Here is a 12,437-nt window from a genome sequence, read left to right as displayed (position 1 = left end):
TGGCTTGCAGGCTCTTAGTTCCCTGACCAGGGATCGAACCTGGGCCATCAGCAGTGAAAGCACAGAGCCCTTACCACTGAACTGCCGGGGAATTCTTGACAGTCTTTAATTTTAACTAATATTTTCCTACATCTTTTTCTTAATACTGTACTTGATGCCTCTAATGAAATAAGTGACCTGCCTCCTCTGAGAGGTTTCCAGTTTTTCAGTTCAGCACCCTTCAGCATATGGGAAATGTAGCAATGAAACTTCTGTAGGAAATTTTCAGAAAAGCTGGTTGGTACTTTTGATGACCTAAATTTTTATTCTTTGTTTTTCCCACACTTCATTTAGAACATGAATTTATAGCTGTTATACTGCTTTAAGTTTATAGTTCTTTAGCTTTTTTTTGAACTACAACTTATGTAGGTAGCATTCTTAGTTCATTTCTCTGGCTTGTCTTTAATTCCAGATGTCTCCAAATATTTGTATAGATATAAATTATCAAGACTCATATTGCATGTCTGGAATAATAATGTGACTTGACTAATTGTGGTTAAATTGGTACATTCATCCAGTACTGCATATTCTACTGTAGTATATTAATGACTCATTAAGAGACATGGTCTGTAAGCTCAAAAAATAATTACAAAAATAGTAAGCGGTCTAATTCATTACCTGAAATTAAGAGAGTTCATCATTTCTTTTTTCTTTCTTTTTTTTAAAGGTATCTGAGTCCAGTGGAGAATTTTTTTTCAAGTCATCTGAGCTATTTGAGAGTCCAGTCTATTTGGAGGAAGCTGCAGATGTACTTTGTATTTTACAAGCAGGTACTATAATGAGTGCTAAGATAAATTTCAGATATAGTTTCTTGTTAAATGATACTGTGTAACTGGAGTGTTGTGCTATTTTAAGGTTCACCTAATTAAGAATGTACCTTAAAAGTTTAGGTCAAAAATGACTAAGTAGGACAATGATTAAGTAAATTATATTATTTCCATAGTGTAGCATACTGTGCAGCCATTAAAGTGGTATATTTGAAGAAATGTAATCATTTTGGAAAATGTTCACAATACGTTAAATGAAAGCAAGTGGCAAAATGGTAAGTAGAATATAATCCCAGTTTTGTTAAAAGTAATACCCATAGGGGGATTAAAATAAAATCTTTCAAATTATTAACTTTGAGTGATGGGATTAGAGGTGATTTTATTTATATTCTTTGCACTTTTTGTATTTCCTGGGCTCTTTATAATAGGTATGCATGATCAGAATTAAAAGATAGAGGACATAAAAATGGAGAGAAAATTTTCATGAAAGTAACTCTTTTGACCAACACTGTCCACCACAGCGACGACAGTGTTCTGTGTTGTGCTGTCTAGTACAGTATCCACTAGCCACATGTGGTTATAGAGTACTTGAAATGTGGCTAGTGTGATTGAGGAATGAAGCTTTTTAATTTAATTTAATTTTAATTTAAATAGTCACATGTGGCTACTGGCTATCCTACTGGACAGTTCAACTCTAGACTATGAAAAGAAAGTACTTTAATTACTTTTAAATGACTGGTGAAATGTCAAAAGATGTTTAATGTATAATACAATGAAATATCACTCCTTAGTAGTAACACTGATTTTGTTTTCTTATAGAGCTCCCATCCCTGCTTCCTATAGTTGATGTAGCTGAAGCCTTGCTCCATGTTAGAAATGGTGCCTGGTTCTTGTGTCTGTTGGTGGCCAATGTTCCTGATAGTTTTAATGAAGGTAAGTGTAATTTTAAAATGGGATATTGAAGAGATTTGCTTGGGCATGTACAGGACCTATTTTTTTTTTTTTAATATAAATTTATTTATTTATTTATTTTTGGCTGCATTGGGTCTTCTTTGCTGTGTGCAGGCTTTCTCTAGTTGCTGCATGTGGGGGCTACTCTTCGTTGTGGTGTGCAGTCTTCTCATTGTGGTGGCTTCTCTTGTTGTGGAGCATGGGCTCTAGGCTTGCGGCCTTCAGTAGTTGTGGCCCGTGAGCTCTAGAGCACAGGCTCAGTAGTTGTGGCACATGGGCTTAGTCGTTCCTTGGCATGTGGGATCTTACCAGACCAGGGCTCGAACCCATGTCCCCTGCATTGGCAGGCGGATTCTTAACCACTGCACCACCAGGGAAGTCCCTAGGACCTAATTTTTGAGCTAAGAAGAAACACTTATAGGGTTTTATTTGAGATTTTATTTTTTGAAAATTTATTTGTGCGTATTCATTGTAGAAATGCTGAGTTTAGAGAATTCAAAATTGTTTTGAGGTTACAGATTTAAGTACAGTGAGTATGCAGCAAAATTTTTTTTTTTGGCCTTTCATCACCAGTGCTATAATAGGGAAGTAAAAAAACTAAAGAAATAGAATATATAATGCCTGTGTTCGGTGAACAAAGGGGAGAGAACATATATCTGTGAAATAGCCAAAGAGCAATACGAGATATACGTAATCAGAAATACCAGCAATCAGACCTTTGTTTTTTAGCCTTATTGCTATCAGCTTGCAGAAAAGTATAGGGTAGAAATTGAGAAAAATCAACTGAAATTTTCACCACTATTTCAAACTGCTAGTGACTGAAGATTGTTGTTTGGGTCTGAGTGAAATAAAAATTACATTTATTGAGCAAGGTAATTCGTGAATTGAGAGTCAAGCAGAAAAAGATGCTGGATCTGGGGGGCATAATTTCTTTTTTTTTTTTTTATAAATCTATTTATTTATTTTTATTTGTTTATTTTTGGCTGCACTGAGTCTCCGTTGCTGTGCGCGGACTTTCTCTAGTTGCGGCGAGCGGGGGCTACTCTTCGTTGCGGTGCGCGGGCTTCTCATTGTGGTGTCTTCTCTTGTTGCAGAGCACGGGCTCTAGGCACGTGGGCTTCAGTAGTTGGGGCACGCAAGCTCAGTAGTTGTGGCTCGCAGGCTCTAGAGTGCAGGTTCAGTAGTTGTGGCACACGGGCTTAGTTGCTCTGTGGCATGTGGGATCTTCCAGGACCAGAGCTTGAACCCCTGTTCCCTGCATTGGCAGGCAGATTCTTAACCGCTGTGCCACCAGGGAAGCCCTGAGGGGCATAATTTCTAACCTTGTCACTCACTCTTTGTGTGATCTCCATCAAGATACTTAACTTCTCATTTGAAAAATGGAGGTATTGATAATATTTCCCTTTTGTTTCTAAGAGATTTACTGAATATTACACGATAGGTTTAGGTTGACCTTTCAGCTCTTTAAAGATGTCATTCTGTTGTCTACGGTAATTTTTATCTTTATTCCTCTGTACGTGTTCCTTTTTTTCCTCTGGCTACTTTTATTTGTTTATTTTTTTTTTTTATCCCTTCTGGCTACTTTTAAGATTTTCTCTTTATCACTGGTTTTCAGAGATTTGATTATGATGTGTCTTGGTATGATTTTCTTAGTGTTTATCCTGCTTGGGGTTTATTGAACTTCTGGATTTATAGTTTTCATCAAGTTTGGAAAAATTTCTTCAAATATATATATTTGTCTTTCTCTTTTTCTGAGACATTACAAGTATGTTTGACTATTTGATGTTCCGCAGGTCACAGTTCATTTTTTTGAGTCTCTTTTCACTCTTGGCTTTATTTTGGTCAGTTTCTATTGCTATGTTTTAAGTTTCCTGATCCTTTTCTTCTATAGTGTCTAATCTGCATAAATGAGCGATTCTCAAGACTGAAAAAATTGTTTCTGATATCCTACTTACAAAGCTTAAAGTAATAGAGCCTATTAAATGTTCAGTTTGTAGGGGCCTGATCAAAAATGGAGAACGACAAGATGAAGAGAGTCTTGGAGGAAGGCGGAGGACGGATGCCTTACGCTTCTTATGTAAAATGAATCCTTCTCAGGCCCTGAAGGTCCGAGGCATGGTGGTAAGAGATCTTATTATTTTTCTGAGATAAAAGCCTTTATATTAGGACCAGGAACTCTTCTCAAGATGGTTTTAGAATATTATAGAGATTTGGAATTATAGTTATAGACTGGATGTATTACCTTCTTCTCTGGGTTTTTATGTTTTGTGTTATGTCCTCCCCTAAATTTTAGGTGCTTTAGATTCTGGCTCATCCTGGCCCTTTTCCTTATGATATTGAATTCAGTTTGTTTTCTTTGCTCTGTTAGGTGGAAGAATGTCACTTGCCAGGTCTTGGAGTGGCTTTGACCTTGGATCATACTAAAAATGAAGCTAGTGAAGACGGAGTGAGTGACTTGGTTTGTTTTGTTAGTGGTTTACTTCTTGGAACAAATGCGAAAGTCCGGACTTGGTTTGGAACTTTTATCCGAAATGGACAGCAGGTGAGGGAGAAATACGTGTATAGACCAAGGATCAGGCTATTTTAGTAGTTAGTAAGAGAGGAAGAAACACTTTTAGAATGATGTCATTAAGTCCATGGTTCTCAAACTTCTTAGTCTCAGGACCTCCTAACATTTAAAATAAATCATTGAGAACTCCAAAGAGCTTTTGTATAGGCTTTTTTTTTTTTTTAAAATTTATTTATTTTTGGCCGTGTTGGGTCTTTGTTACTGCCTGCAGGCTTTCTCTAGTTGCGGCGAGTGGGGGCTACTCTTCGCTGCGGTGTGTGGGCTTCTCATTGCTTTGGCTTCTCTTGCTGCAGAGCATGGGCTCTATGTGCATGGGCTTCAGTAGTTGTGACACTTGGGCTCAGTAGTTGTGGCTTGAAGGCTCTAGATTGCAGGCTCAGTAGTTGTGGCGCACAGGCTTAGTTGTTCCACAGCATGTGGGATTTTCCTGGACCAGGGCTCAAACCCGTGTCCCCTGCATTGGCAGGCGGATTCTTAACCACTGCGCCACCAGGGAAGTCCCTGTATAGGATTTTATCTATTGATATTTACCATACTAGAAATGAAAACTGCAGTTTTTGAAATATTTATTTATAATTCATTGAAAAATAACAATAATAATCTCATTAAATGTGACTATAACATATTTTTTTAATGAAAAATAACCGTATTTTCCAAAACAAAAATTTACTGAAAAGAGTGGTACCATTGTGCATTTTAGCAAGTCTCTTTAATGTCTGGCATTTGGAAAAACTGCACTGTATACTTGTGGGAAAATGAGTAAAAAAGATCTATAATGTTAAGGAAATATTTTTGACCTTCTGGACCCCCAAAAGAGTATTGGTAATCTCCAGGTTTCTGGGTCAGCCATGTGAGAACTGCTACGTTAGGTTGCTACCTTAGGTCAACAATACAAGTTGTTATTGTAGTCTGTAATTTTAATATGTGTGTGTATATTATTATTATTATGATATTATTGTGGTAAAATATACATAATGTAAAATTTACCATTTGAATCATTTTTAAGTGTACAGTTCAGTGACATTAAGTACATTTACAATGTTGTGCAACCATCATCACTATTCATTTTGAGAACTTTTTCATCATCCCAAACAGAAACTCTGTGCCCATTAAACAATAATTTCCCATTCCTCCTTCCTCCCAGTGCCTGGTAATCTCTTTTCTACTTTCTGTTTCTATGAATTTGCCCATTCTAGGTACCTCGTATATGTGGTATTTCTCTTTTTGAGTTTGGCTTATTTTCCTCAGCATAATGTTTATTTTATTTTATTTTTGGCTGCATTGGGTCTTTGTTGCTGTGCGTGGGCTTCCTTTAGTTGAGGCAAGCGGGGGCTACTCTTCATTGTGGTGTGCGGGCTTCTCATTGTGGTGGCTTCTCCTGTTGCAGAGCATAGGCTCTAGGCGCGCGGGCTTCAGTAGTTGCAGCACGTGGGCTTAGTTGCTCCACGGCATGTGGGATCTTCCTGGACCAGGGCTCAAACCCGTGTCCCCTGCTTTGGCAGGCAGATTCTTAACCACTGCGCCTCCAGGGAAGTCCCTAGCATTATGTTTTTAAGGTCCATGCATGTTGTGGCATGTGTCAGAATTTCCTTCCTTTCTAAGGCTAATCTTTTATTGTATGTATCTACTACGTTTATCCATCCATCTGTTGATGAATATATATTATATTTTGCAACAGTTTTTAACTTGCAAAATATTGTTTTTTCAAAAAACATCTCATGGTAACTCTGTGAATAGAGTCCTGTCCCTACAAAGAAACTAATGCAGAATGGGTTTTAACTTGTTGAGGTCAGTGAGCTTGACAGTAACATGTGTACTGCTTAGATCCTTCTTCAGTCTAATTTTTTTATGCCATGAATTCACCATACTTTTCTGTATCCAAGTTTTACTTTACTTCTAGCCCGTATGAAAACTAATTTTAAACTTTGCTTTTGAAAAGGAAGTGAATATTTCTAGTATTCCTTCTATATGCTAAGCCCTTGGTATGATCCGCTTGTTTGTAATTGTTCTTTGTGTGCAATAAACTTTTCTTATTTGAACCTTATATCATTAATAAAACAGGCTTACCATATTTTACTTTGAAACACTCTAAAAATAAGAACTAACTTTTGCCTAGTCCTTTACAGTTTAGAACTGCTTTCATATTTATTATCTTTGTTCGTTCATTCATCTATTTAGCAAATATTGAACGCTTGCTGTACGTCAGGCACAATATGTCAGGCCCTGATGAGTAAGAGATGACTGGACGTCATCCCTGCCTGAAGAACTGGGGGGGTGGTAGACTTGTAAACTCCTAATTAGAGCACTCCTGGGAGTTAAATATTATTAATAAGATATTCATCTCCTTGTCATTTAAGACAAGGGGTTCAGAGAGGTTGACTTATATGCCTAAAAGTACATAATCAGTTAATAGCAGAGCTTTTGTTTCCACCCAAGCCCTTGTGTCTTCACAATCTGAGCACTTTGTACATACGACTCCACTAGTCATTATGTATTTGAAAGCATCATTTACATGATATTTTACATCTCAAATTGTTATTAATTTAGCATTTTCTGTACAACCAGTCCAAATTAGGGTGAGTAGAGTATTTGTCAAATCCACTGAATTTGCTCGATGGATTAAAATGAGATTCTGCAGTTATGATAGCCTCAGCCTCCTCAAATGGATCAGTTTCAAGTGTTTAAGTGGAGAGCTTTGTTTGAGCTTCCTTCTGACTTAATAAGTGCTCCATGCTTTCTTCCTTTTGTGGCCCATATTTTTCCCTTACAGAGAAAAAGAGAGACCAGTAGTTCTGTCCTTTGGCAAATGAGAAGGCAGCTTCTTCTGGAGTTGATGGGCATTCTTCCCACAGTAAGAAGCACCTGCATTGTGGAAGAAGCTGATGTGGAGATGGAGACCAATGTGTCTGTGTATTCGGGGCTGAAAGAAGAGCATGTTGTGAAAGCCAGTGCACTCTTACGTCTGTACTGTGCTTTGATGGGGATCGCTGGACTCAAGTATTCAATAATTTGATATTTTACCTTTTTGTCATTTTGCTTTCTTGTTTCTAATCCCAAGAAAGTGAGCCACAGGCCTTTTATTCAGAGGATTTGGGTTTTTTATTGGGCTTAGGTAGTGAGCTCGCCTATATCAAGAATGGAGGCCTAAGGCAAGCATTCCTAGCTGGGATGTATCCATCTATTCTGGTCTGATTGTAAATAGAATTATGTAAATATGGGAGGAGTGAGAGCAGTTTAAGAAATCTATGACTCTACCACAGCTTGACATGACTATCATGAGTGATCTGTGAGTTATCCTTTACCTAGCCCTTGCAGCTAGTTGGAGTAAATGTGTTCTGTGTTTCCTTTTACAACTGAGATCATAGATTGTTTGAAATTGATATGATGCGATTATTAAGCACGAGATTTCGTAGTCACTGGCTTACATCCTTTTGAATACTGTCCTCAGCTGTTATACATATAGTCCTCACTTTGCATGTCTCTGTTAACATGAGTTTCAGTTACCACACTTTAGTTAAATAACACTGCTCCCTCAACAACTAATGTATCAGTTACCATGATACATTAACTAAATTATTGTATAAAGTACAAACTTTGCTGAGAGCTTTTTAAAACACAAATCACTGTGTAAATAAAAGAGGCACATCATGAGCAGTGACCAATCACATCATTTCTTTTAAAATCTTTCAGTAACTAGTCAATGTACAAGTATTACTCAGTTTATGAACAGACAGCAAAGTGAGTAGTAGTATCATCTCCTTGTCTCTCAGTGAATAAACCCATGTGATGTTTTACAGAAATGGATAATTGAAAGAGGGAATTGGCCAATAAAAATGAAAGTGTAGCAAAGAAACAAAGTAGTTAACACTGGAAGTGACATTTGAGCCAAACGTAAATAGAAGAAATAGCTGACTGTGAGAATGTTGACAGTGCTGCGATTTGAGAGACCCTAGATACGTAGCCAGGTGAACTTAGTGAAGGCGAACTTGAGGAAAGTCATTGTGACAAAAAGGATGAAGACCCAGAGGACTGATGCTGGCAAAAATCTTCACATTAAAGGAACTCTCAGATATTTCATGACTGGAAGTACAAAGGATAAAATATTGGAAGCTGATCCAAACTTAGAAGGGGGTATGATAATTCATCAAGGCTTAGAGAAGATGCTCACTCCATATTATAAGTTATACAATGAGAAGGTGGCAAGGGCTGTTCAAACTACTCTTGATAAATCTTTTACAAAGAAAACACTTTAATTCCCAGTGTTTCTAATATATCCAATTATAGAATGCTGTATAAATATTAGTTTTACTATTTAAAAAAATTTCCCTATTCATTGTAACCAACAGAGTTTTTAATGTCCTGACAAAAATTTTAAAAGGCGCGGAACAGCTGTAATTTTCCCCACTGATTATTAAGCTCTTGATGCAGTTTCAGCTTGCATCGTTATTTTTATGGTCCCACATTACTGTGCAAAGTGGGGACTACCTGTATTTGTGTCTGAGGAAAAACACTGGTTGTGAATTCAACAGTTTTGCTTTTGACATCTTAAGATATTAAAGATTTTATAAACAGTGAGGTACATTATAAAGCTCAAGATTTGTATCTGAAAGGTTAAACTGTTGAGAAGTCCTTTCTTCCTTCTCTCAACTGAAAAAAGTAAAACCTAATAATGTAATCCTTTTTTAGACCAACTGAGGAAGAAGCTGAGCAATTACTGCAGTTGATGACAAGCCGTCCTCCTGCCACACCAGCTGGGGTTCGCTTTGTTTCACTTTCCTTTTGTATGCTCCTGGCCTTTTCTACACTTGTCAGGTACCCAACTATATAATTGTACTATTTTCTCAAGGTCTGCTTTTGTTTATTTATTAAAACACATGTATAAAATTAATTAGGAGCTTACTACAAAATGGTCTAAGATAGGGACATTGGTATTATCATTTAATGAAAGGATATCAGTAGCATTTCCTGTATGCCAGTTATTTTATTTGTCTTTATCAAAGTTTCATGTACACATTGTTTAAAGGAGTCAAAATAGTTCTTCAAGATTTGAGGCAAATTGTAGTCCTTATTCCCCCCTCTCCCTGTTTCCCCTTCCCTAGAGGCAGCTTCTTTCAGTTCTTTCAGCTGATTCTTTTGTTTTTTACTACCACATCTTTATTAACATGTTTGTATTCGCTACGTCCTGATTTTTCGTTTTAGGAGTATTTGTTGACTTCCCACTATGAAAATAAGGAATTAGTTCTCTCTTTTCTCTCTGTCCTCAACATATCTACACATCCTTTCTATCTTCCCATTCTCCCAGTACAGTTATTTTGCTTTGACCAATACGTAGTTGTTTATTTTACACTATTGGAAGCTCAACCAAGCAGTAGATGATTACTTTTCTTTTGCAAAACTTGTTTCTCCATTAATAATTATCCTGTGTTTTTGTTCTTTGTTTTTCATTTGCTCTGTATTTTATGTGCTTACGTTAATCCAATCTCAAACTCTCTGCCAATCTAAACCTCCTCTCAAGATGTTCAGACTCATTAGATGTTCTGCCAGTTTCATTTTCTTGGGGAAATCTCTCTTGGATCATTTTGACCTCCCATCTGAACTGGTTACCTCTGCACCTGGTACACAGCTCTCGTCTGGGAATTGCTCTTCACTATTATTTTGGGGACTCGCTTCAGCTGTCCTTTGTTGGGTCTTCTGTTTCCTGCATCTTATGTCTCCATCTTTTTACTTTTTTCTTTTATTTATTTATTTATTTATTTATTTGGCTGTGCCGGGTCTTAGTTGAGGCACTCGGGATCTTCCTTGTGGCATGTGGTATCTTTAGTTGCAGCACATGGGATCTTTAGTTGTGGCATGTGAGATCTTTTAGTTGTAGCATGTGGGATCTAGTTCCCTGACCAGGGATCGAACTGGGCCCCCAGCATTGGGAGCGTGGAGTCTTAACCACCGGATTACCAGGGAAGTCCCTCCATCTTTATTAATTTGCTCCCTCATTTTGCTTCTTTAGAACGGGTATGTGAGAGGTAAATTATTTTAAGACTGGGTATTTCTGAAAATGTCTTTATTCTGCTTTGACACTTGATTGATAGTTTGACGGGGTATAGAATTCTAAGTTGGAAATAATTCCCTTTGAGAATTTTGAAAGTCTTGCTCTATTGTCTTCTAACTTCCAGTGTTACTGTTGAGAAATCTGATGACATTCTGATTCCTGGTCCTTTTTGTGGCTTGTTCTTTTTAACTATGGAGTCATGTAGGATTAGCCTTTTGTCCCTAGGGGTTTTTTTTTTTTTTTCCGGTACGCGGGCCTCTCACTGTTGTGGCCTCTCCCGTTGCGGAGCAACAGGCTCCGGACGCGCAGGCTCAGCAGCCATGGCTCATGGGCCCAGCCGCTCCGCGGCATGTGGGATCTTCCCAGACCGGGGCATGACCCCGTGTCCCCTGCATCAGCAGGCGGACTCTCAACCACTGCGCCACCAGGGAAGCCCTGTTCCTAGGGTTTTGAAATTTGTGGATGATATGCTTTTGTATGGGTCTGTTTTGTCTTTCATCTTAGGGTTTTTTTTTTTGGCCATGCCACATGGCTTGTGGGATCTTAGTTCCCCGACCAGGGGTCGAACCGAGGGCCCTGGCAGTGAGAGCTTTGAGTCCTAACCACTGGACCTCCAGGGAATGCCTTCATCCTAGGTATTTAGTTAGCCCTTTTAACCTGGGAGCTCACAGTGTTCAGTTCTAGGAAATTTTCTTGAACTAATTTGTTGGTAATGTCCACCACATGTGTTTTCTCTGTTTGAAAGCTCCTCTTATTTGGATATTGGACTTCCTGAAATTATCATCTTATTTTCTTATTCTTTCTTATTTTCCTTACCTTTGTCTTGTTCTGCATTTTAAAAAACAGCTTTATTGAAACACAATTTACATACCATAAAATTCACCCATTTTAAAGTGTATAACTTAACAATTTAATAAACAATTTAATAGTTTTTAGTATATTTACAAAGTCATGCAACCATTACCACAATGTAATTTTAGAACATTTCAGTCACCTCAGAAAGATACTGCCTATACTGCCTTTTAGGATTTGTTCTCAACCTTGTCTTCTAATCCTATTTAGTTTTTTATTTCTAAGAGCTCTTTTTTATTCTGATTGTTTCCTTTTTATACTGTCTACTGCTTCATCGTGGCATGCTTTCTCTGATATTAATCATAATGATTGAAGGGGTTTTATTTGTTCTGTTTCTTTTCTCTAAGTTTGTTTTTTTCTGCCTTTTTTTGTTCTATATTTTTCAAGTTAGAAGCTTTTTTTCAGGCGTTTGGTAATTCTTGATTGTTCATATTTAAGAGTGGGAAACTAAAAAGCAGGTTAGAACTTCTGAATGCATAGATGGGAAACTCTTGGGCTTTTCAGAGTCTTAGAGAAGACTGTTGTCTTGCTTGGGGAGTGGAGGCCTATAAATAAAGTGAGGGTTAAGGGCTGGGATGTCTCAGACTGCAGTATAATCATTCACATAATTCTTCTACTTTCAGAAAGGTGCTCTAGATATCCCTAATTGTCCGTCAGTTCAGAGACACCCTCTTTTACCATATCCAGAGAATAGATCTCTAGTCTCCTCTCTACTGGGGGATGGGTATTCATCTAGGTGTGTAGAATGGAGGTGATTTGGAGGTCTGCTGCTCATATAGACTGTCTATATTTAGTCTCTGTCTTCATTCTCACTCCCAGAACTGCCTGGAGTTGTCAGTTTCTGAGCTTTTGGGGATTCTGTGGTATAAGTGGTAGATTGGTTTTCCCACCTGTCAGTTTAGTATTCTGCTTTCTCGGGTCTGCTAAGTCAGTTATCACTCATCCGTATTGGCTCTGGCTTCCAATATGTTGTGTTGTTGTCCCTCATAATCATCCTATGCATTTATGCCTTTTAAGAAAATCCCTTTAATGTAGTTTGTGTGTTTCAGGAAGGTATGAATTTAAGTACGTGAAATGAAGTACTTTCTTTTCTCTTTACCTGAAGTAATTTCTTTCTTTTTTTTAAAATTTATTTTATTAAAGTATAGTTGATTTTACAATATTGTGTTAGTTTCTGGTGTATAGCAAAGTGATTCAGTTTTATATATATATA

The 12,437-nt window shown here is 37.5% G+C and overlaps 1 protein-coding gene across 1 annotated transcript in view; it reads left to right on the top strand.

The window, feature by feature from the left end:
- INTS2 (integrator complex subunit 2) overlaps positions 1–12,437 on the top strand; it is a 52,649-nt gene that overhangs the window by 4,523 nt on the left and 35,689 nt on the right. The window contains exons 4-9 of the mRNA XM_007464908.1: positions 707–809; positions 1,626–1,739; positions 3,748–3,878; positions 4,126–4,299; positions 7,097–7,323; positions 9,013–9,138. Of these exons, the coding sequence (XP_007464970.1) occupies positions 707–809; positions 1,626–1,739; positions 3,748–3,878; positions 4,126–4,299; positions 7,097–7,323; positions 9,013–9,138 (875 nt within the window). The remainder of the gene's footprint in view (positions 1–706; positions 810–1,625; positions 1,740–3,747; positions 3,879–4,125; positions 4,300–7,096; positions 7,324–9,012; positions 9,139–12,437) is intronic.

Source organism: Lipotes vexillifer, unplaced genomic scaffold, assembly GCF_000442215.2.
Source record: "Lipotes vexillifer unplaced genomic scaffold, Lipotes_vexillifer_v1.1 scaffold788, whole genome shotgun sequence".
In the NCBI taxonomy this organism is placed as follows: Eukaryota; Metazoa; Chordata; class Mammalia; order Artiodactyla; family Lipotidae; genus Lipotes; species Lipotes vexillifer.
This window is presented reverse-complemented; position numbering and strand designations above follow the sequence as displayed.